Source organism: Glycine soja, chromosome 8 (genome assembly GCF_004193775.1).
Source record: "Glycine soja cultivar W05 chromosome 8, ASM419377v2, whole genome shotgun sequence".
Classification (NCBI taxonomy): domain Eukaryota; kingdom Viridiplantae; phylum Streptophyta; class Magnoliopsida; order Fabales; family Fabaceae; genus Glycine; species Glycine soja.
In genome coordinates, this window is record NC_041009.1 from 5,191,138 (window position 1) to 5,216,196 (window position 25,059).

Sequence of the window (25,059 nt, forward strand, 5' to 3'; positions counted from 1 at the left end):
AACACGCCAAACTTGACTCCAAAAAACCTTTATCCACGGCCATTGTAGTTTACAATCAATAAAAATTACCTCAAAAAACTGAAAGTGCCTCCATATTTGAAGCCGATACTAAACATATGGAGAAATTGAAGCATTGAAAACTTTGGCAATAGGGAATGAGGATGGACAAAAGGTGGAGCTTTCTCCTTGGAGGCTAATTAAGGCTAGAAGTAGTTCTCTTGATATAGGGGAAAAAAAATTAAGAGTTGTAATACAAAGAAGGAGCATACGATTACGTGCTCCAATTAAGATGACAAGGAGCATTGTAGTATCCCTGTGCTTTTAGAAACCCAACAACTTCAAAATTTTGACAAAGTGATTTTAAGTGATCAAATACGCAATTGAAGATGTATAAATATACAACAAGACATACTTTGAAGCAGACATATAATACATACATAAACATAATGGATTGCCAATAATAGTGATTGTAGCTTATATAATGTTTCATTAGTAAACAATTCTGTTAATTTAAGTTGAAAATGAATAATTAGCTATCTCTAACTAATATAGATGCTGTAAAAAAATTAATATGGATTGATTTTAAAATAGCCAAAGGACAAGCAACTCTGAAAATAGCTCAAACTTAATCAAAAACATCTGAATGTGCTATATTGGAGCAATAAATGCTTGATATAGCAACTCAATGTTTTGTTCAATTCTTGTGTACCATATATTTTTAAAGTACATCATTAGTGGGAAGCTCTCCCACCAAGAGACCGAAAAAAAAATTACTGTGTTTGAACCCCTATAATATAGTTTTTTTTTGTCTTTATAAAAATTGTTCTTGAAATATATAAATATTTTTTTAGTTCTTGTCGATTTTTTTCTTCACAAGGGCTAATTCAAAATTAATTTAACATTATAAAAACAAACAGAAAAATAAAAATATTAGAGGCACTAAAATAAAACAAGAACCAAAATGAAAAGAAAATAAATGAAATTTTAGAAGAACCATTTTGACATTATATTATATATTAGAGATACTAAAATAAAACCAAAAAGGTACAGTTTAAGTTATTATCTTAGAATAAAGAATTAATCAAGTTGCTTGAAGTAATTAAAATGATGTAATATCATGAAGTGTACAACTAAATCAATTTCAATAATTCAAGAGACTTGCTGGGATGAAATTGCCCAAAGACTTCATTCTTTTTTATTATTTCACTGAGTTGTCTTATTCTCATTTTTAATGTGCTCATTTCATGTAAGCAACCGTAATGAGTTATTTTTGGTGTAACAGAGAATTTCACTGAGTCTCTAATTCCGCTTTCTCCCATCCAATTATACCTTACATAGCGTTACCGCAAAGAATACAAAATCAACGTTGAATATACCGCAAAAGGTTAAAAACAAAAAAAAAGACAAAACTGAACTATTCACATTATATAAATGAAATCTGGTCCCAAAGGGATGTACAGGAACTCATGTAAGAAAATTGTAAGTCCACAATCATATAATTCACAGGGCTTCCAGAAATAGTTTGTCTATAAAACATAAACTATTTCTAGAAGTCTAATGTTAGTTGAACCAGCAGTGCACATTTGTTTCCATTGTGAACACAAATCATGCTGATTGTGCATAGCAATATCTCTAGATCACAGCCAATAAGTCCTCATATTGGCATCATCAATGTCAACCTGTATTATACCAGTGATATTCATAAACTTCATCAAAAGTAAATGATAGATAAAGGCTAGTAGGATCAGAGAAGGCTTGGTCCCTTATGTTTCAGGAATTGTGACTAGTTAAAACATGTATATACCTGATCATCAAAACCTGCAGGAATCTCAAATTCGGTCCCGGAAGCATCAGCAAGATCCTCAAGAGTATCCTGCAAATCTCAAAATATATCATACCAATTGTCAAACAAGGTCCTATCACCTCAACCCTTTTCATAGCTTTTCCATCTCAAAGGATAACTAATGGTTGATTAGAGGAAAGCAAAAGGAATACCTGCTCATGTAGAATAAGAGCATGATTCTCCAATCGGACGGACAAGTTGTTAGTAACTGATTCAGCAGTTCCAATAATAAACTGTAAAAAAATTAAATTGAAGGACTATGGATAAGCTTTTAAGGTATATTCTTGAAATAACACCCCAAGTTCCCAAATCAAAATGCCACACAAGCTACACAAACACACCAAAGGACTATGGATAAATGTCATAAAACGAACATCATTATCTACAGCGGGCCTAAAACACACAATGAATATCATAGCTTAAGCAACATTTAGTTCCACTAAATTATATTGAAAAAGAAAATAAATACACTAAATCTAATACAAACAAATATAAATAGATAAAACCTGCTCATTTGTCTTCTCAGGTGACCGTCTGGAATCCATTTGCACAGGCTTAGTTTCTTCAGGGCTTCCCTGATAAATAAATAAATAAATAAGAAATAAAGTCCACGTCAATGAAAGAGTGTCAGGTGACAGCATAAGGATCAGTGTTCCATCATGCAAATGGTACTCAAAAGTCAAATATTTGATAATAATCATCATCAGCAGCAAGCCCAAATTTGAAAAACCAAGCATTTGCCTCATATGGACCCTCAAAACAATATACTAATATAAAACCAAGTTAAAAGAGTTTTCGTGCACTTTCATAACCCTTTGTCAAAGGAGACAACTACTGTCACAAAAAAATAAAAAGTTAAAGAAACAGTTACAACATCAACAAAATAAATTTTTTATTAATTTGATAAAGAAAATTTCAACAAAAATACCTCCTTGCCCTGCTTAGCATAAGAATGTTTGGCTTCTGTTGTTGAAGGCTTTATATCAGCTGAAGTATCCTTCAAATAAAGAGAATATTATTAGACTTGAAATTCCAAACATCTTTTGAGCACATATCATATCAGAAATTTCAAATTTGAGACTACTAGGAGCGAAATTGCAGAATAAAGCATGTAGTTTCTTCAGGTTTTGAGGGCTAGTAGTCCTAAAAAAAAAGGGTAGGTAATAGATACAAGCTATTTCTCCATAGGATTTATTGTTAAATAATTTCTATTGCTATAGCCAAAATTTTCATGTTGTCATAGCCGTCTAATCAAATATCATTAACAATAAATGTGTGATGTAGACACGCCTCGGAAGAATTTGTTTATATTCTTTAGATGTAATGCAGGAAGACAATATGTTTTAATCTTGGTTATTTACAATAGGAGAAAGTATGACAATGGAAGAAAAGAAATTGTCCAATGACAATATGAAAAATAAAAAATACCAGTTCATTTTGTTCAAAAGCAATCCTTCCTGCTTTGCTGAGATCTCTCAGAGTTCCCTTCAAATCAACGAGGCATGAAAATGAAGATCAGTAATTGGATACTATAAGATTGCCCTAGTTACTTTAGGCAAGATGGGAACGTGAACTTGTTCAGTTGGTGCTTAGTAATAAACTAGTCTCACATGGCCACAACAATTCAAACATGCAAAATAATAATCCTTTACACAATTCCAGGACTATAATAATAACAAATTGATAACTGCAATAGATAAGATGTTGAATAGACAGACCATTGTTATTCTTCTGGTTGAAGCAGAAAGACAGAGCATGTTATAAATAATATTCTTCAGGTTGACACAAAAACCCTATTTTCAAATCATAATTCATAAAGCCATCACTTGTCAGTGATGCCAACTCTTAAGTTTTCCTTTCTTTGACTATGAGACAAAATATGACTATAGTTTTTATTATGAGTTATGACCTTAAAGACCCATCAACTGATTATCACATCTGGAATAGAGATAAATAACAAATCACTAAAGATAAATGTCTTGGCATTAAGAGCAGACACTCAAAGACAAAAAAATTAAAAAAGAAATCTTAGAAAATATTTGTTTACTAAAATCTGACAACATTACAAAAAACAACAGCTACTGTGTTTAAGGCATGGGTTCTAGTTACTCTAAAATAAAGCTACAAATGAGAGACCAACATGCCACATCTAATTCTGGACAGTAACACTTACAACAATAAATAACAAGAAACATACTTTCATGCTAGGCTAAAAGAGATATTAATTACCTTATTTGCCCACATGAGCCCACAGGCATTGCACAGAGATCTTGGACCTGCTGGTCCTCGACGCATAGCTGGAGTAGACTTCTCACTAATTCCACAATGCTGGCATCTACGCTCACTTAGCAATGGCAGAGTTGGAACACAACAATAACATATTAGAAACAACACATTAAAGATTAAGGATAAAAATTATTGCATCCTTGAGTTTCAAACAAAGATATATAACTTTGAAACTCACGTAGAGTCTGGGCAAGGAGTACCATTGCTTGAATCCCAATTTTCAGCAGGAGATTTGTAGTCTTCCTTCAATGATGCAAACTGTCCATTCTTACGATGCATCCTATTAGATAACCAAGTATTGTCAATCTCAAGAAAACCAACCTATACGTCTAGACTCTAGAGGACAAACAGAACACCAACATACTAGTGTCAAAAAGAAAAACTCCAATTCTTATTTTGAAAACCAGGACATTGGAATGCTTTGCAAGAAACAGAAGCACAATAATCACCAATGTAGACTCTAAACAACATAAACGCTTACATATGAAAGAGAGAAAGAGGGGGGCAGGGAAGGGGAGAGGGAATGTTACTCACGAAGCACAGATGTGAACCAAGTATTCACTCAATCATAAGTCAGCTCATGAGTTTTAACAAAAAAAAACTCCTAACAAATAGAGAAAATTTACTCTCCACCTTTGAAAAATGTCTAAATTACATTATCCCCTAAGAGAATTATGTGTTAGTCCAATTGTATGTGAATCGGTTACTGGTGGTGAGCAGCTATAAATAAGAGTTAAGGGTATCTTCTAAGGTCATCAGAAACTTTCCTCCACATTTCAAGTGATGTTTTGCATACTCACATTATTGGCTTTGAAACTTTACTTCAAATCTTTATTTAATAGGGATTCAAAATCAGTAGCCAATAATGTTGAGAGTCAAAACAGGAGAAAAAATGACTAAGAGGCCCATTAACATCAAAATGAACTAAATTGTAGCACATATAAATCTCTTATGAGATAAGTGTACCTTTTAAAATAAGAGGAGTTGGCAATATAATTTAAGCATTTGCCATGGAAGGGGAGAGTAATTCACTATAACACATATGCATTTCTTTTTTAACAATTTATAAATGTTTGTACAGCAATTCATTATATAAAATGAGAAACAAAAAGTGTCAATTTTTTTTTGGGGGGGGGGGGGGGGGGAATATGGCACTATACTTCAGAGTTCCCACTTCCCTATCCACATTCTACCTCTGAGCAACCTCTTTACGGCAAGAGTACCGAATTTTCTTCTCAAAACATCTCTCCTTTCGTTTTTCACGAAACCTAACAAGTGATGCAAATCTTCTTGAAAGCTTTGAACTTCGGGAAGGATCATTTATTTCCTGGCACACAAGTTTTAGAACACTTAATAATATGTTAAAAAACAATTTTTGATAAAATATATCAAAGAGGAAAGCAATTCCTAAAGAAATACCCGAATGTCCTGATAGTTTTGCTGCAACAAAAAGTCAGAGGTGGGGGCACTATTTGGCATCTCCTGTGCTCCCAAGAGTAATAATACAGCCTGCACCTGCATTTAAGAAGAAAAATAAAAGGATCATCAAACCCAGAAAATGTGCAACCATTTTATAGAAGTTGTGCAAAACAGGAGGCACATCCAATCCAATGGAATAATTTAACAGGTCACAAATGATCACTTAAAAATTTAAAAGCTTCACAGTGGATCGGGCATAGATGCCATTCACCTACCAGAGAATCACCATCATTTCATAATCAAGCAATCAAAAACCAACCAAAGGGTCATTTACAGAAAGAGGAAGCAATAGCAAGGCATCAAAGGGAGCAAGACTAAAACCTAGAAAAGCAAGAAAGCTACATTCCTAGCGTCCTACTAGCCCAGAACTACATTGAGAAATCACTTGACACAAATTTTACTCTAGCAAAGCCACAGCTAGGGTAACCTACACTCTCAGCAATGTATTCCCAATATATATATTTTTCTATTAATTCAATATAAGAATATCATCACCGGATACCAATACATGAACTAAAAAAAAAAAAAAATCCCTATCTAACACAGTTTTGTCTTCTCTATTTCCCTCAAGCGATTTAGCACACTAAATTCAAACACTTCAATTTCAAATTGGGCAGTGAGACAAGAAACCAAATCGACACCGAGTCATGCCTCTACAACAATTGAGATAAAATTGTTTCTTTTTTCTAATAAAAACCAATCTTTAAAAAAAAAAAAAAAAAAAAAGAAAGAAAAACATGTTCTTGGCAGCGAAATTTTTTTTGAATAAAATGAAAAGAGAAAGAGAAAGGGGAACCTTTTCGGGCGTAACGGCTGGGAAAACATAGACTTCGCCTTCGAAGGAAATGGTGAGTTCGCTAGCTCTGGCGCGCATAGCAGAAGAAGCATTGGCGACTGGAGCAGGAACAGCTTCTTCTCCTTCATCGGAACCGTTGGCGTAATGGAACGGTTGGAAGGAATCAAAGACTTGCATGGGAGCCGGCGGCGGTGGCGGGTCTTCGGCGTTGTCGCCGGGATTGTTCAGGGTGCTGTTATCCATTTGGCAAGAAGGAGAAGAGTGTGTGTTGAGATAAGAGAGTGAGCGTAGAAAGAAAGAAAAGAGTAGAAATGAAGGAATATTGAGAGAGAAAGTGGTGTTTCCTAGACACAACACAAGGAGTCAAGTGCAGACTGCCCTTTCCCACTCAATAAAATATGAAACCCCCACGTTCTCAATGTTTATTTTATGCTCTCTTAGAAACAATGTTTATACTGCTATTTCTCCACCCATTCAACAGATTATCAATGATTATGTTGATTTTTTTTATAAAAAAAAAATCATTCAAAATTAAATACAAATTTTTACATTAAATAAAAGTTAATATCATATTTTAAACAATTCAAATCAATTTTTAGGTTTAATTCACTCTCGGTCTCTATAGTTAAGTTTTATTATTGTGAAATTTTTTATTTTAATTTTTATTTTCACTAGAGTCTTTTAAAAAAAATTTACACATTTAAAGGATCAAAATTATACAATAAATTTTTTTAAAAGAATTAAAATTATACAATCATCAAATTATAAGAATTAAAACTAAAAATCCCACTGGGCTTTACCTAGTGGTAGGAAATTGGAATAAAATAAATGAGTTTATAAGTTTAGACTTTATTACCATTATTATACACCATAACAAACTTAAATTTAAGGAGGGAGGAATGACAACCAAAAGCAAGAAAAATCTTCAAACTTGAAAAAAAAAAACTTACACTTACCTCAAGTGATTCTAATTTTTTTAATGCCTCTGATTGGTATTTTAATTCGGTCAAATATCTCAAACAATATTTTTGACCGGGCTTGATTGTTTCAAATATTCTTAATTAATACCACTAGTTGTTATTTTAATTAGGTCAAAATTTTCAAATTAATTTTGAATTCAAAGCTTAATTGTTTCATACAAATTTTATTAATACAACTAATTGTTATTTTAATTCGGTCAAAATTTTCAAATTCTTTTTTAAATAAAAATAATCTTAATTGGATTTTTTATTCTCGTAATTTAATGCAATTTTAACTGTTTAGATTCAATCTTTTATAGTTTTCTAAGAATTCGAGTCTCTCATCTTAAAAAGTTCATCCAATGATTAATAGAAATGTAACAGAAATGTGAGGTGTGATTGATTTATAAAATAAAAAAGAAAATAAATAAATATAGCAAAATTATTTTTTATACAATTATGTAAGTTTATTAGTTTTTATAATAATTAAAAATCATATGTAAAATGATTTTTGTCTGGTAGACAATAGAAAAATTACACTCACCATGAAACTTAAATTATTTACGTTATTCATCAACATTAGCTAAGGGGGATTTGGCTTCTCTAAGCAGAGCATGGATAAAGTGAGTAATTTGATGTTTTATTTGAATAGATTTCTCAATAAGCATAAATATGAAGAAAAAAAAAATTAAAGGGTTTAGTTAGATTGATTGAACAACATTGTATGAATGTTATCAATTTTTTTAGTACCGTTTTCTTATTGTTACAGATAAAAAATATGAAAATAAAATAAAAGGTAAAATGAATTGATTGTTTCTGATAAGCTAAAATTAAATTATGCACTTAGTACTATAATCGTATAATTATTAAAACATTGGTCTTGAGTAACATTGAACTCAATCACTTAAATAAAGTCCCAATTTAAACCTTTTGAGTAAAAAAAATATATTAAAAGAGAAAAATCTCACTAAAAATAATAAGTCAATTTACCTATAAATTATTACTCATTCACAAAATCAATATAGTTTATAGCCAGTAGCAATAATATAATAAAAGAAATATAAAAATCAATAAATTTAATGCTTGTAATCGGATGGTAATGTCCGTGCATTATTTATTACTTATTCATACTTTGAAAGGTACAAATCTGCAAATCCAAATATAAAAGTGGTGTTGGAACACTTCACCCCGGGGAACTGGGGAAGGATATTTTCTTCTTTTTTGGTGGTTCTAGTTGTTAAGGGAAGATATTGTAACCATGAATGTTGAAGAAGAGGTTCAGCGTCTCAGCCAAGAAATCAAGAGGCTTGGTAAGGTCCAAGCAGATGGTTCTTACAAGGTATAAATTACAAAAACACTCCTCTTTCTTTCTCTTCATTTTTATCATGTTCCTATGAATCTACACGCACACTAATATATGGTGGTTGCGTCATTCTTATAGATCTAGATCATGAAATCATTAATGGGATCCTGGGTCGTTATCAAAATCGGATCTCAACTTTGTTAACCGGGATCTTACTTTATCTTTGTATATCCGACCCAGGATCTAGGCCTAACTATCAAGTCTAGGATTGAAAACTTAGGGTGAGATAATTGAGTTTTGGTTATGCAATTTGCATATAACCAATTTGTCTTTGCTATGTCAATTGAGTTTTGGTAACCCCAGAAGGAAAATCGTTCCTTTCCTAGAAAAAACTGTGATTCCAATCACCTTGAAGTTTTGCATAGATTAGGATGAATGAAACTTAAGCACCAACATCTGTTATACGGGTGAAATTTCATCAGAAACATTTTTTGATTACCTATATCAGTAGATATAGGCAATTAAAAATTAGAGAGGAGAGATAGTATGTGGGAAACCTTCAAAATACAAAATTGATCAGGACAGTGAAACAGAAGATGGTTGCCCTTTTCAATGTGATGGAAGCATTGAAGTAACAATAACAACCTGTCTAAATTTGTGATTCGAGAGCATCATAAAAATTAAACTTTGGCTATGATGTTCAGATTGTTCAAGGAGGCAGCAAGTAAAATCCGCTGGATCACTGTAATAATGTGTTTGCAGGAAGCTGAGATAGTTTGTTTTGTTCTGTTCACATGCCTTAATATACTTACAAGTACTATAGTAGGAAAACCTATCAATCAAATAGTGCATTGTATTTTTTTTGCTAAGATCTCCATTTAAGTTATGGCAAGTAAATAATTTATTTGCTTGTCCATGAGCATCTGGGTGCAATTTTTAGTTTTCTTCTTTAATCGTCAGGTGGAGTTCTTTTTGCTGATCTTTTATGGCCCTAATGAATAGCTTTTCTTGAATTGATGAACAAAATGTCTTCTTGTATTGTGAAGGTAACATTTGGAACACTATTTAACGATGATGAATGCGCAAATATATTTGAAGCACTTGTTGGAACACTAAGAGCAGCGAAAAAGCGTAAAGTACTGACATACGAGGGTGAGCTACTGCTGCAAGGAGTCCATGATAATGTGGAAATCACTCTTAATCCTGCCCCTGCTGAAGCAGCCGCAGCAGCTGCCAACTGATACAATGGTTGCATGCCACACTGTATCCTGTGCAACTTGAACCACCAACTAGTTTTTATGATCCGTGTAATACTATTGTATTATGCATGAATATTTAATATATATATGTGTGTGTGTGTGTGTGTGTGAAGACTTCAGAATTTATCTCCTCGTGTCACCATTTGGTTTGAGGTAAATGTTAAAGTATGAACCAGGATTCCTGAGTTGAGGTTTTTATGAATCGTTTTTTCATTGAGTAAAAGCAATTACCTTTGTTTTATTCTCATTACGATGTAGATCCATACCAATTGAAATTATGCATTATCTAACTGATTTATTTCTTAAGTGTTTCACATATGCTCATGACGGACAATAAAATGAACGTATTTAAAGCGAGTTCATCTAAAATCATATGAAATAGAAACACACCAGTAGTTGAATTAAGACCTGTCATACGTAACAGGGTAATATTCAAAAAGGAACTAATTGGTAACAAAAATGCTAAAGCTGTTGAACTTAACTTGCTATTACAGTATACCCAAAAGAATCAAGTGACTATTGTTAAATCAGTACACTGTCGTTCTCAGTGAACAACCTATGGAGTGAATTGATTTACCAGTCCATTAAAGGAATGTCTATTGCAACTCTTGTATGCCTATTGTCATCCACATGTAAATAACTTTTTGTCTACAACAATCTATTTCGTTAGAGAATTTTTTTGAAATTTAAATAAATAAGAGTGACAATGACACATTAGAGTGACAGTAGACACCAAGATTACTAACAGGGAATGGCAAATGGTGTGGATATTTTCCTATATTGTACATGCTTTCAGGTAGGACAAAAAGGATTCTAAAAAATGGTAAAAACTAGTTGAGAATTAATGGGTCATCAGTGAGAGGATATTGTCACGATGATCCAGCAAGAATAAATGCTTGGAGAAGGCTCTGTGCTGCTCGAGTTTCATCGGGTGTACCGGATATGATAATAGTCCTATCACTTGTTCCAGGACGAGGTTCGTGGACAATAACCTTAGCCCCTGATATCTGACAATGTAAACAGAATGAAGTTAAAAGGGGGGATAATAGAGTCTTCCACAGTATTTTTGTAACAAGTCCCATTGTTCATCATAACAATGCCACATATCCAAAAAACAATACAGGAGCACGAGATAATATAATGATTCCAAAGTACCAAGTAACTTCAACATCATCACATAGTTAATTTCTAGTAACAGACATGTGACAAAATAAACTGATTATGGAATTATATTAGTCAACACACAAGCAAGATCACACAAAAGATTAATGCGAGGAGACTTAAGCAACTAAACAAAGCATATGTACATAAACTTATCCTAGATTGCGTACTTGTCTCAGGCGAGCCAGATTGCTACCATTTTCCCCATATACAGAGCCAATAACATCATCAGGAACCACAATTTGCACAGTTGTATTAGTAACAATGGCAGTTTTACTCCCACTGCAGACCAAAAAGAGTAATAATAAGAACTCAACAGTTTTTGACATCTTGCTATATATGCTAGAGTGACTATTTCCACCGCTCATTAAGAAACAAGTTTTTTTCTTCAGGTTTTTGGGGTGGTGAAGAATTTAATAGGGATTACATATTGTTTACTAATAGGACTATAGGAGACTCCTAGATATGAACTCAGGTTATGCAATTGTTATGGGGAGGAAAGTTAACTAGGTGAACCAAGCCTTGTTGACATCAGAAACCATGTCATAGTAGTCTCAAGACTTCACTCAATGTCAGGGCTCCAAATAATAGCAAATAAACAATGATCCCCATGAAGGTCAATGTTGAATAAACAAAAGATGCCAGCCAAGTCTAATGATCTTCCACCAAGCAGCAGAATAATTGGTACAACAGAAATAATTCTCTGTAAGAAAATGTGACAAAATGAGTTCGGCACCAACAAGCAATGCCACAAAAATCAACATTGGTTACCAAATCATAAGTAGCATTCCTAGTTATCCAAGTCTTTGATCCTGTAATAGTGCAATACTAAGAAAACCTAAAGTTTGTTTCTCATAAAATCATTGATCTGCATTAAAGCAAGTGTAATTTATTTTGCATATCACCAACCTGATAAGTTCTAAGCCACCTTTTCGAGAAATCAATCCCCGACTAACACCATTGGTGCCTCTGGAATTTATCCCAGCCACTGTCTGCAACCAAATTTAATTACTAGATAGGGAAAACTTGGAAAGGAAAACCAGCAAGCAGAGAGAAAGCAGTATACCTGTGGTGCCTGTAATCCTGGCAAAGAATGTCTATTGAGACTATGAGAAATAGCAAGAGTTGGTTGGCCTCCAGCTAGAACAGAGGAAAGGCTCCTTGCTCCACCACTGTTTTGCGTACTGACAAAAAGATGATCTCGCAGTCTACCAGTTGCATTATGTATTGCAGCTTGAACATTTGAAAACACTCCTGATATCTGAGGTAAAAGTGAACAATGATAGTAATTAATAAATGCCTAAACATCATTGCAAGACTTATCTTGATGACTTAATAAACAAACGTAACGAACTACATATACAAGGAGTTTATGACCTAAATAGATATCCTCTAGGAAATAAGATGTATCTTGTCAACTCTAATCAGTGCATAGGGGTCAGAGTAAATGCTGGGTTCAACAAGAAATAAGGGTTGAATATCATTTGTTATAACCACTATACAAATCATCAAGGAGATCAAGCAAATCATCTTTGGCTAGTCTGAAGATTAGATTTCCAGATCAAACAAACACATGAAGGAAAATTGAGCAGCCCCAACATTGTCTTAATTACTATCATAGGGATAACAGATATTTTTGCAGAATATACCAGGATGAGAGCAGACTTATTATATATTCTTAAAATAACGCCAAATGTCACATGATGAAAAAGGTTGGTGATATTTGCAGAAAAGAAAAGAGGACAGCTGGCACCATTAAACGAGCAAATGGAATGAAAAAACTTTTGTAATTTATAATCAATGGGGGAAAAGGTTTCAGATTTGCAGCATAAACAAAATAGATTGTAAAAAAGGCAGCATCTTTTAATTGTAAAAACAAATAAAGAGTAATCTCCACACCTGTACCAATTGGTCATTATCTGATACACACATTGGAACCTGATCATTCCCAATTACTCTTATGTTAGCCCCTGTGGCTTTCCGCATTTCTGAGACTATTGCCCCTCCTTTCCCTAACAAACAACCCACTTGGTTTGATGGGACTACAAGTCGTGCAGTAACATATGGCTCCTTTTTTGATCCCAAGTCTAGCCCCTTCTCAACACCAGCCTCAACAGACTTGGAGAAAACAAGCACAACAGCCTTCTGTGCAGGGGAATATGTTGATTCAGGATTCTGCCAAAAATGAAGCCACAAGCCAAAGAAAAATTAATAGTACTAATACATTCATACAAGACGTAGAAGGTAGAACAGAAGTAAAAGCAAAAGGACTACATTTAACAAACCTCTGAAGCAGTAATAGTAACTAGTCGATCCTCGCACTCAACTAATGAAGGACCAACACTTATAATAGCCCCTGATTCGTTCTGAAGAGCTCTTACAATACTGCCACCTTTTCCAATTACGGCACCAACCCTATCATTGGAACAAATAATTCTAAAGGTAACTTCCTGCTGATATGCTTTTGGATCCAGGGCTGAGACTCTATTAACTTCAGCTGATAATTTATGAGCTCCAGAGGCATTGCCATTAGACCTATTGGATAAAGTGGATAATGTAGAGCTCCTTTGCAGATGATGATCTATATGCAGATTAGTTAAAGACTCAAGTGGAACTGAAAATGTCTCAGACTGAACCACTTCATAATGTCTGCTTCCTGTCATCTTTGTTCTATCAGGTGGAGGACAATCTTGAAGCCGATGAGAGACAGCAATGAGTGCCTTCTTTACAGATGTCAGCTGGCCTTCTATCTGATACAACTCCAAACAATCCTTTCTCAGCATTAAAAAAAAATTAAAAAAAAAAAATATATATATATATATATATATATATATATTGAACAGAACAAATAAATAGAAGTCCATTTATCATATTCACATGTGCCATAATCATGAGTAGGAAAATGTTCGCAACCTTAAGCATGAAATTCCAGTCTTTTCTTGCATTGCATCCAAGGTATGAAGGTAATCAAAGGCAAAAGGTTCCCTAACAGCTAAGGCTAAGCAAAATGCACAATAAAGGTCCAGAACGTGTTAGATTGGGGGCCACTTGGAGGACCACATACATAATAAGATATGGGTATGATATGATACAAATATAGGGATATGTGAAATTTAAAAAAAAAACAAGATACAAAATGGCCAAGATACGTTAATGGAAATGTATATACACTATTTGTAAGAGACATTCATATTACTAATTCTCATTAATACATAAAATATCAATAGTCAATGATGAACACATTTTACAAAAAAGATACTTGTGATCATAACAAGCATAGTTGCATATCTTTCCCCCACCATATCAAAATATATTTTGTTTAGTGTGAAACATGTCACAAAAATTATACAATTTCCCTGCCCAAGTTAGAATGTCACAAGAAAGTGAAAAACATCATTAGTCAAATCTAAAAGAAGCTTTAATCTAAGAATGACAAGCCCCCTAAGTCATTGTTTGAAAGAGAGATGGTCCATTTTTAACCAAAGACACTATAAATGCCTTTTAACAATAAAAAGCTAAGGTAACTACAGTCTCACTTTGCTACAAGCTCTAATTGTAGTTTGTAAGAGCTATTCAGTACTTGATATTATGCTATAATTCACATCTGTATCCATGGAGTATCACTGTACCAGAGCCATATCAGTCAACTTATTTTTAAACAACAAGAAAAATGGATACTTTATGGATTTGTATCTGACGCTATACTTGTTAGACACCAATAATTTATTTTTTTATTTTTTGAGTATCTCAGTTTCACAGGGGCCCAGGTAACAGTACAAATTTTTCCTTTAACCAATGAATCTATCTATTTTGTGAAGGCCCAAACATAAAAAAATTCACCCGAGCAGTGCAGACGGCCAACATAGCCAATCATTGTTAGCACATGACGTGGCAGGATTACACACTTGTGAACGACTGGACAAGAAACAAGAAATTATCAGACTGCTAATCGTTGATTTATTCTATTACTTGCCTTTACAACACAGTCTGTTTGGACTCGAGAATTTGTTGGAAAACCTCCACATTTACCATTTTATGCTTTCTTATTCGACCAACTAATCAATGCTCACTCTCTTTCTCTGCTTCCATTTGCATTGAAAGTCAAAATTTACCATCTCTATTATAGTCTTTCACGTACGACCATCTTCTGTTTCTCATAACATTTCATTAGCCAGAAAAAAGCAGGGAAGGAAAATACAGCAAGACAATAACCCTTTATTAACTAATGCTATTTCCTCAAAAACCCTTCCACTTCAACTCTATCAACTAAATTGTGAGTAGTTCCACAAATGGATTGACATAATTAATATATGTACAAGTTCAATATGATTTCCATCCAATAAATCAACTTTTCAACTTCAACGTCCAATGCCAAAACCCTAACAACTAGTCCACAGACTAAAACTATCACTATTCACTAACACGGCAGAAATCCAAAGCACCATGCCAGAACGTGAAAAGTTTAAACAAAAAATCTTAACTGACCTCAACGATTTCATCGGAGGGAGCAGTGCCGGCCGGCAAACCTTCATTCAAAACCCTAATCTTACATCCGGTGTCCATCCTGATCTTCTCCACGACCTTCCCGGCCTTGCCGATGACGGCGCCGACCTGCGAAGTTTCGGCCAGAAGCCGGCAAGAGACCACGAGGTCGCCGACTTCGGTGCCGGCGGCGACGTCGAGAACCCGGTCGAAGACCTTGAGCAGCGCCTCCTGCGCCGTGGAGAGCTCACCGTCTTCGGCGGCGGAGGGGGCGCTAACGAGGATGACTCGGTCAGGGGAGTCCGGCGGCGCGTCCACGATCCGTATCTTGGCGCCGGTGGCCTCCTGGAGCGACTTGATGAGCACGCCGGACTTGCCGATGATGGCGCCCACGCGCGACGCGTGACAGAGGAGACGGAAGGTCACGTGAGTGGTGTAGTATCTGGAACGGTTCACGTGAGCGTTAGAGTGGTTAGGATTGGAGTTTGGATCGGCCATGGAAGTGGAATGCTTCAGAGGAAGTTTGTGGTGCTTCTTCCCATAACGCGCGCTTATAAAGATAATTAAATATAAATGCTCCACTCTCCCCACTAATTACTTTTATTATAACTTTTATCTATCTCTCACTTACTTTTACCGTAATGTCAATCTCATATCTTCATTTATTTATGAGTTTAATATAAATAGATAAATATATTATGAATTAAAATAAAAATATTATAAAACATTTTATATTTAATTATATATTTATAAAAGGTATTATTTTTAATTATTATTATTATTCATAACATGTACTATGATAACTAAATTAAAAGATATTATAACATAATTTCTTAATTTATATCTTTAAATTTCAGTTTATTTTTTTGTGTAGTATTATGATATACATAATAATTAATTTTTAGTTAAATAAAAATATTGGGTGAGTCCAAGGTTTACCACTAATCCTTCTGAATATTAGATTTATATTAAGGATTAATTTTTTTCAAATATTTTTATATAAATACAAAATAGAATTAAGTTCCGATCACATCTTTAAGCTTTAAGGAAAAATGTTATTTATCAATTATTTATGAATTTTAAACTCAACTACACATTAAATAAAATATTATATATTATTTTAAACTCAACTGCATATCTATAAATAATTACTTTTAATTATTATTAGATTGCGGACACATGTGGTGGAGAGAAATTTTTTTATATACAAATAAATACATTAACAACTTAATTTCTTTTATTGTTGAAAAAACAAAACAAAAAACAGTTAAATTTTTTTGTAGTAAGGAACTTAATTGACTATATTACTATAGAGTCATTGCATACTTTAAAAGAGATATCGTGTTTAAATTTTACATGACCAAACAAAAAAATGCAAATCACATCTTGATAGTCATGTACTTAGAGATGAAATATTATTTTTGTATTCAACTTCATCTTTATTATCCCCGTCATTATCCTATCCACATTTGCAAACTTGTTAATGACGATAAGTTGAATGATTAACTACACAACATGCAAAAAAAAGTTAAGTTTATAAATGCAATCAAATGATGCGTCTTAAACTGAATCATGTGACTCCTTTTCAGCAGACACGTTATCATCAATAGTACATATAAATCTGTCTGGTCGCCAAAAGATTACACATGTCAAGAAGTGATATTTTTTTGGTTTTTCATTTCTTTTATCTTTTACATTTTAAAAGAGACACGGAGCATTTTTTTTACTTTTTGTGGGTGTGCCAATTTTGGTCATTATTTATGGGGCCAATCCCAAAAATGCATCAGAAAACTATATTTGCTTCAGATCAATTTTATCAACTATAAGAAGAAACATCCACAAATCTTAAAAAAGATAGAGTGGATGGAAGCACTTGATAAACATCAACTTATCAGATTTATCAGCGCTTGAAAAGTATTTTTGTTTCATCGGCCAATGTTAGTTTGCTAGTTGTTAATTTTTTGTTAGTATAACTTGAAAAGTATTCTGAATAACAGATTTATTAGAGGATTCAGAGCATAAGATTTTTCAGATATATTGTATTGAGTTAAAAGAATTTTTGCAATGGTTATTCAAAAAACTAATACAGGGCAGCAGCTGAAAAGAATGCGGACTTTTATCAGAGCAAAATCATTTGTATCCATTTTCTCATACAATCTTATCGACATAGAATTTTATTTATATCAGAGCACAAGTATGATCAGAGAATTAAAGCTACGTCAACACAGATGATGGGTAATGCAGTACATAAAACACAAGTGAAGAAGAACACTGAAACAATTAATCAGGCACCATAATGGTTTGAATATTCAAAATTTGTATGCATGAGGCTATACAAAGCAGCATCAAACCTCATAACCAGGATTAACTTTTTGTTGGATATCCCCATAACTTTCTAACTCTTCCATGTCTTCCAAGCTTCCCAAAAATAGAGGAAGTCTTTGGTGAAGTTTAACTGGTTGAAGGGAAAGAATCCTATTTTTGCCATCAGACCCTCTCCCACCAGCCTGCTCTACAATGAAACTAAGAGGGTTTGCTTCATAAACAAGACGAAGATGGTCCCTTGGATTCATTGCCACACCACCATACAACAAAGTCCTGTGGAGATCTGCCACCAGAGAACATATATACCTGGCTGAGTACTTCTTGGGGTATCTACCTTTCCCTTGTCTAACAGTGTCTATATATTGCCTTAAACCTTCAGGCCAGTCAAAATATCGTGCATCATTTACTGAATAAATTTGACCTGACCACACAAGAGAGCAGTCAACAGCATAAACCACAGCTATATACATTCAGAACTAAGTTAACAATGACAATAACCAACTAAAGAAAATTAACCCACTGTAAGATGCTTCCAATCTGGGGTACGTATAGAACAGAAAGATATGTGATATAATGTGTCTACCAGATTAGTTAGGTTAATGTTAAATTTGCAAACATTTAAATTAGAATAAACAATACATGCCCTAACAATATAAAGTTTTTATACTGTTATCCAATCACAAACTTTCATGTATGGTAAGTTTGTTGACTTTTTATAATAACTACTTCAAAATTCATACCAATAATGATTTTTGATTCGCTGACAGTGTGAAGACTCTTACATTGACAATGCATGTCTATTAAACTCTTTAAATTATGTATGGAAAAAGTAAACTGCATATTTTACCACGGGGAGGAATTTTGATGCTTGGATTTGTGAGAATAAAGTCTCCTGTTGAATGATCAAGAGTGAATGCCTGTGTTCCAGAACCAAAGGTGATGCAGAGTATAGTTGCAGAAGAATAGAGAACATAAGCAGCAGCAATCAGCCTACTTCCACTCTGGAGTGAATTCAGCATAGCTTTGTCCTCTGTGGGTAGATCATCTAGTTCCTCAAGGCGCTTATAAATACCAAAAATCGTGCCTGTTGGAATGGATGCATCAATATTTCGAGAACCATCTAGGGGATCTGTTACAACCACATATGGACCATCGTCACTTATCCAAGTCGGTGCGTCATTTTCTTCTGAAGCCATGACAGCAACTCTTCCGGATTTTCGGAGTGATGACAAGATAATTTCATTCTGCAAAGATGCATGATGGGAAGAATGGATTAATCACATGCTCTTTCCAATTAATAAAGGAAATTATACAGCCTTTTACCAGAAATGATGGCAAGAAAGAACTTAGATAGGGCACTCGACCTTCAGGTATTGATTTTAAAAATAAGACCAATTTTGCTATTTGGTCAACGTTAGTTAAACAATCAATCCATTTAATAACTTTCATAGAACTGCTTGTCACTATGGCATTATAGGTTTTATCTCCAGCAAGACTTGCTTACATTTGTTTGAGTCAAGAGGATAATCAGCTTCAATGACAACACACTCTAAAAGCTTGTTATAATACCAATTAACATCAGAGGTTTAAAGGATTTAAGTAAACATCACCATCAGCAGTCAAAAGAAAGGTTGTTTCCTATACCCGTTATTTAGTTGCTAATCTCCTGTTATTGCTCTACAACTTATTTCGATATACGGGGCTAAATTATATCAATTTTCCCCGAGTGGTTCAAGTTCAACAAATGCACATGGCAATAGGCATGAAATAAAACCCTCGAATTCCCAATTGGCAAGAGATATAGAAACAAAGATGGTAGAAAATCATTCTATTTGCATTTTGCACTCCAAAAAATTCACTTTCAACTCAATTTGGAATGAATTATTTTTTTCATTAAGAGAAGAAATGAAAATGGTGGTCACTCCATTCTCATTCCATCCTTTCTTTACTTCTCTCATTTACAACCACACAATTTCCATCCCAATTGAGCACACACTCACACAATGGAAAGCACTTTCCACCAAGACAAATTCATCACACATGAAAAGGATAGTAGGTTAAAACAACACTCAATTTTAATATCTTCAAAGAGGAAAAAAAAACATACCGAGACAATATCAAGAGGCTTTGGAGCATCCCTATCAGAACCAACAGAACCAAGAGCAGTTTGTTTGCCAAGGCTGTAATTGAAAGGAGAAGCCACAAGCGCTGCAATTTTCTTGCAAGCATACTGAATATGATCAAGCAACACCACCAAATCATCTTTCACATTCATTCCTTCCTTCCCCACATACTCTGTCAGTGTGACAAATCCATCATCACTTGATGCAGAAGATGAAGAAGAAACACTCACAGCCCTCAGGGGTTTCAGCCCAAACCCAGAAATTGAAGCCATTTCTAGTCTGCAGAAAGGGGTCCCTAAGGGGCAAAGTTGAGATTTTGAAGGGAAAGTTTGAAGCTTTGGCTTGAAGCTCACAAGTTGATAGAGTGGTGGTGCTGCTGTTGACTGCATAATGTGAAAAGTTATCTAATGATGATCAGAATGTTTTCATTTCAGACAATTTCAGTGGCAGATAGATACTTCACAAGTACTTTTAAAACAGTCAAACGATGTTTTTTTCTTTCTTTTTTTTTAAGAATAATAATAATAATAATAATAATAATAATAATACAAGAATTCCTTTTTCTACTTATATTACTTTTTATTAATTAAACACATGTCTGATTTTAGTTTTTTCATTTAAACATTGAAAAATTAATACCATATATAACATAATATACAATTATTTTTTTTTATTTTATTTATATTATCTTTTTTATACATGCACAAAAAATATTCTTTAAAAGTAAAGGAAAAAATGTTAATTTTAAAGTTATATTCGAAAACATTTTTTTTCATTTCAGATAATTATATCCTTTATCTTTTAAGGGCTATTTTGTAATTAATACATTAAAACAATCACAAATTTCAAAATCAAATTAAAAGAAAAGTAATTAATACATTTTCAAATCTCATTTATGTACAATTAATAAATATAAAAGAAAAATAATAGGTGAAAAATTTTGTTCAAATATTACTCCTACGATTAGGAGAAAGAAAAAGATAATTGCATGTAGATGGATAAATATTTATTTTGGTTCCTAAAGTGATGATAAATTAATTTTTGAAAAATAAAAAATTTAAATTTTATTTTCAAATATGGATAAAAAAACAAACAGTAAAAATACACAAAAAGAAGTTCATTTTAATTATAAAAGTAATTAAATTTACTATTCATACACTTTATAATTAGATGATACATAAAACCCTCATAAAAAAATGATAGCATAAATTATTTTTTTATATAGAGTGAAAAAAAAATACACTGTAAATGCATATACTATTTATTAAAAGTAACCCCTCTGTTTTTGTCACGCTTTCACTTAACACGTTTCGCATAGGTAAGCTGATCGTGTACCAAGTATATTATCAGAAGAGTTTTGGTCATTGATGAAAATCAAATGTATAGTTTTCTTCCTCCTAAGAAAATAATAAAATAACGTGTATTAGATAATTTGTAGCGGTGAGTTGAAAAAATCTACGTCATTATCCTTGTATAGAAGCCTTTTTTGACTTTTCTACTGAACTGAGTCACGGATAACATTTGGCTGATCATGATCCCCCACTTTATATGCTTTTCTGCATTATAAAAATAAAGATACAACTATATGTGTGACATTGAATACATAATTGCTAGGCATCTCTGAAATCAGGCAAGTGAAAACCAAAAATAAAATGGTCTCACAGACAGTTGAACTCTTAAAGAATGAGATTCCTCTGGAGCAGGAATCAGTGGTTTTAGCTGAAGATGCTGTAAATGGTCTCGTTCTTGTGGACATCATAAATGGCTTTTGCACAGTTGGTGCTGGAAATCTGGTATCTGCTTTAGATTCCTTTTATATAGTCTCGCGTTTTTTTCTTATCAGTAGGTATCAAAAACAGATATGAGGAGGTTGATTCTTCAACCAACTAAGTTAGACCCGCTTGATATAGCCTCTTGTGTCCGTGTGTGTGTTTTTTAATGCTTTTCAATTTTGATAAAATAGAATATTCTTTTGTGATGACTTTGTAGCAGTGTGATAGGGATTTATTTTTTCTTCTCTCTAGAGTAGAGTCTTTGTAGATTTTCTGCTTTGACCCTTGTAGTGAATCAAAGCTTAAGAGATAGATGGATGATATTTTCAGGCTCCAAGAGAATCCAATACGCAGATTTCGGGAATGATCAGTGAATCAGCAAGGCTGGCTAGAGTGTTCTGTGAGAAGAATTTGCCGGTTATGGCTTTCCTGGATTCTCACCATCCTAACAAGCCAGAGGACCCTTATCCCCCTCACTGTATTGTTGGCTCTGATGAATCAAATCTGGTTCCAGGTGACCAATTATTGACATTTTATTTTTTCTCTCAAGATGCATGATATTTATCAGAACGATTACTGCTAAATTGCAACATATAAAACTGCCTGCTAATATGTACTTATCATGTTAGTTGGAAATTAATTATCCCTGCAATAACTTGGTCCTTTATGACTTCATGCATACATGTTAAAGATCTCACCTAAAGAAAGTCTTAAATGGATTTCCTTTGAGTTGAAAATAATGATAATAATAACCCAGTTTTGCAAAGTGAAAATACCTATAATTTTTTTAGTTGAAACTTGAAACAGAATGAAAAGATTTTGTCTTGAGACCAGTAAGGGAATCACAACCTCTCTTCAACTATTAAGCAATAAGTATAAAGGGAAATATTGGCAATACACTACACATTTTCTTAACACACTTCTTATTATTGACTGAAATTTATTAAAAATAGATAACACTTCTTATTTGACAATAATCAACTGTAATTTTGTTATTTTCAATGAATTTCAGTCAACTGTAAAGTGTATTAGAAAAAACTTGTTGAAGAGTATATTACTAATGCTCCTCTAAGTATAAATGTTGTGTCAATCGAATGCATACAATAGTGGCTAACCATACAACATTTTGAATTTCTACTGCTATTTGTTCAACTCTTTTCAAAACCCTCTAGCCCTAATTCACCCTCTCAGTTCATGCCTTGTCTTGTTTTTCTTGCCTCACACAGCATTAAGATGGCTAGAGAATGAACCTAATGTAACAATCAGGCGAAAGGATTGTTTTGATGGATATTTGGGCTCAATACAAGAAGATGGTTCAAATGTTTTTGTAGATTGGGTGAAGAAGAATAAGATAACAACTGTGAGTATTTACATATTCCAAATTGAGTTTGTTCTTGATGCGTACTTGGGTATGAAATTCTGAACTGGCCTTCTTATTAAAACTATTCATTTATTGCTTGTCTTGGTGAAGCTGCTGGTAGTAGGTGTGTGCACAGATATCTGCGTTCTAGATTTTGTATGCTCCACAATGTCAGCTAAAAACCGTGGTTTTCTGGAGCCTCTAGAAAATGTGGTGGTGTATTCCCGTGCCTGTGCTACCTTTAATGTCCCTCTGGAGGTAGCCAGAAATACCAAAGGAGCTTTGGCACATCCTCAGGTACATATATAAACTAATTATAAGAGTGCATTTTCATAAGTAAATATTGGTCGTACTGTCAACAAAGGTTGATCTGGTTTATAAGAATCGAACTCATATTTTCCTACTAATGTGAGGGTCTTGTTAATGTGTGATTTGTAATTACTTTGTAAGCACTTTTTGAGAGTTCCGGGACTCTACTCATCTAAACTTTTTCATACCAAAAAAGAGTGGCCGTACTTACTATCTTTCTTCCAGAAGTCATCTCAGTGTGCAAGTTAAGGACATATGTTTAATGCATTCTAGTGATGTACTGTGTTATTTGCAGGAGTTTATGCATCATGTAGGCCTATATATGGCCAAAGAACGTGGAGCCAAGATAGCAAATGAAGTATTGTTTGGTGCAGCAGGGAAGGTTTAATAAACCGTGTTGTGTGGCCCTTCTGAATAAGCTATCTAAACATACTTATGTAAGGTTGGTCCAATAAGGTGCAAATGGTCATGTCACATGTGGTGGCAACCCCCCATAGGACTACATATCATATGTATTCACAAACACAAAAAAAGAAAAGAACACCGTATCATCATATGTAGAGTATAATCATGTCCAAGTTAGACAAGGTTTATAGCTAAATAAGTCGAGATTTTTTTCAAAACTTTATTTAATTAAAAAAAATTCTAAGTCGTTTAAAAAATCTTAGGTTTAATAAGTCAATCTATATTTAAATAAACAAACAATATAACCATAATAATATCATGGTTGATATTATTTTAATTGGTCTAATTACACTTTTATGCTTTTTTACCGTAGTTTCTCAAATTTGATCTCTTTATTTTTGTAAATTTGACCTTCCAGTATTTGATAGAAATGTTAATGTAATTCTGACATGAATGTGACTGATGTGGACGTTTGCAACTTTATTTAATATGTTTGTAACCTAATTTAATAGACCTTATTATAAAGTATATATTTAAGTAGACTTTTAAATCATTTCAAGGTTTTAGAAAGGTCAAGTCAAACATTGAAACAATCCTATCAAGAACATGTCAAGTTGATGCCTTTGATTTGGAAAATAGAATCAAGCTTGGACCGTTTCCCACATGATTCTTGTGGTCATTTACATTTTCAAATTATTTTACATTATTGAAAAAAGTGACAATGGTAATCATAATTAATCCGTGTTTAGATGTCAATTTGTTTACACATTTGGATGTTTTTTCTTATTCACCGATAAATCCATTAATCGGACCTATGTTTTTACAAACAATTCGATCCACCAATTTGTTGCGGTAAGTGTTGAATCTCAGGCGTGTCTTAAAATTTATTATGGTTCAATTTCAGTAAGTGCATTAACCGTACACTTATGTTTTGTATTTCTCCCTTTTTTAAATATGTAGACTAATTTTATGATAATTAAAGGCCAAACTTATCCTCATTTTCTTTTCCTCAACATCTTCAGTTTTCCAAACAAGAACTTTCCCCCAATTTTCATTCCCACAAGATTTTCTCTTTCCCGAAGAAAGTTTAATTATGTGTCAAGGGATGAACTTGCTGGCCATACTCCTCCCAAGTCCCAAGCTCATCCGTATGTCATGCAGGGGTTGAAAAAAGGCAACTGCGGGTGTCATCAAATC

At 33.5% G+C, this 25,059-nt stretch overlaps 5 protein-coding genes across 6 annotated transcripts; 2 read left to right on the forward strand and 3 right to left on the reverse strand.

Moving 5' to 3' along the window:
* Positions 1 to 1,399: 1,399 nt before the first annotated feature.
* LOC114422569 (GATA transcription factor 24-like) lies at positions 1,400 to 6,809 on the reverse strand. Its single transcript, XM_028389000.1, has 11 exons — positions 6,405 to 6,809; positions 5,549 to 5,644; positions 5,323 to 5,456; positions 4,308 to 4,409; positions 4,073 to 4,187; positions 3,272 to 3,328; positions 2,772 to 2,840; positions 2,350 to 2,418; positions 1,996 to 2,076; positions 1,805 to 1,873; positions 1,400 to 1,679 (listed from the first exon to the last, which is right to left on the reverse strand). The coding sequence occupies exons 1-11, from the start codon at positions 6,645 to 6,647 to the stop codon at positions 1,638 to 1,640; spliced, it is 1,077 nt and encodes a 358-aa protein (XP_028244801.1). The 5' UTR covers positions 6,648 to 6,809; the 3' UTR covers positions 1,400 to 1,637.
* A 1,689-nt stretch (positions 6,810 to 8,498) lies between these two features.
* On the forward strand, positions 8,499 to 10,172 carry LOC114421368 (costars family protein-like). The gene is made up of 2 exons (XM_028387254.1): positions 8,499 to 8,702; positions 9,713 to 10,172. Exons 1-2 carry the CDS (start codon positions 8,622 to 8,624, stop codon positions 9,905 to 9,907), a joined length of 276 nt encoding a protein of 91 aa, XP_028243055.1. The 5' UTR covers positions 8,499 to 8,621; the 3' UTR covers positions 9,908 to 10,172.
* A 167-nt stretch (positions 10,173 to 10,339) lies between these two features.
* LOC114421367 (KH domain-containing protein HEN4) lies at positions 10,340 to 16,126 on the reverse strand. 2 transcript variants are annotated; one of them, XM_028387252.1, is made up of 7 exons: positions 15,572 to 16,125; positions 13,372 to 13,836; positions 12,986 to 13,261; positions 12,153 to 12,347; positions 11,996 to 12,078; positions 11,257 to 11,368; positions 10,340 to 10,932 (listed from the first exon to the last, which is right to left on the reverse strand). In XM_028387252.1, exons 1-7 carry the CDS (start codon positions 16,064 to 16,066, stop codon positions 10,795 to 10,797), a joined length of 1,764 nt encoding a protein of 587 aa, XP_028243053.1. In that variant the 5' UTR covers positions 16,067 to 16,125; the 3' UTR covers positions 10,340 to 10,794. The 2 variants fall into 2 exon arrangements, with proteins under 2 accessions (XP_028243053.1, XP_028243054.1); XM_028387253.1 differs by lacking the exon at positions 11,257 to 11,368 and having other exon boundaries at positions 15,572 to 16,126.
* A 1,585-nt stretch (positions 16,127 to 17,711) lies between these two features.
* Positions 17,712 to 20,452, reverse strand: LOC114421369 (fructose-1,6-bisphosphatase, chloroplastic-like). The gene is made up of 3 exons (XM_028387255.1): positions 20,001 to 20,452; positions 18,741 to 19,137; positions 17,712 to 18,314 (listed from the first exon to the last, which is right to left on the reverse strand). Exons 1-3 carry the CDS (start codon positions 20,403 to 20,405, stop codon positions 17,914 to 17,916), a joined length of 1,203 nt encoding a protein of 400 aa, XP_028243056.1. The 5' UTR covers positions 20,406 to 20,452; the 3' UTR covers positions 17,712 to 17,913.
* Positions 20,453 to 21,598: 1,146 nt separating this feature from the next.
* Positions 21,599 to 24,323, forward strand: LOC114421371 (nicotinamidase 1-like). Its single transcript, XM_028387258.1, has 5 exons — positions 21,599 to 21,809; positions 22,119 to 22,302; positions 23,015 to 23,148; positions 23,260 to 23,445; positions 23,753 to 24,323. The coding sequence occupies exons 1-5, from the start codon at positions 21,669 to 21,671 to the stop codon at positions 23,843 to 23,845; spliced, it is 738 nt and encodes a 245-aa protein (XP_028243059.1). The 5' UTR covers positions 21,599 to 21,668; the 3' UTR covers positions 23,846 to 24,323.
* Positions 24,324 to 25,059: the final 736 nt, after the last annotated feature.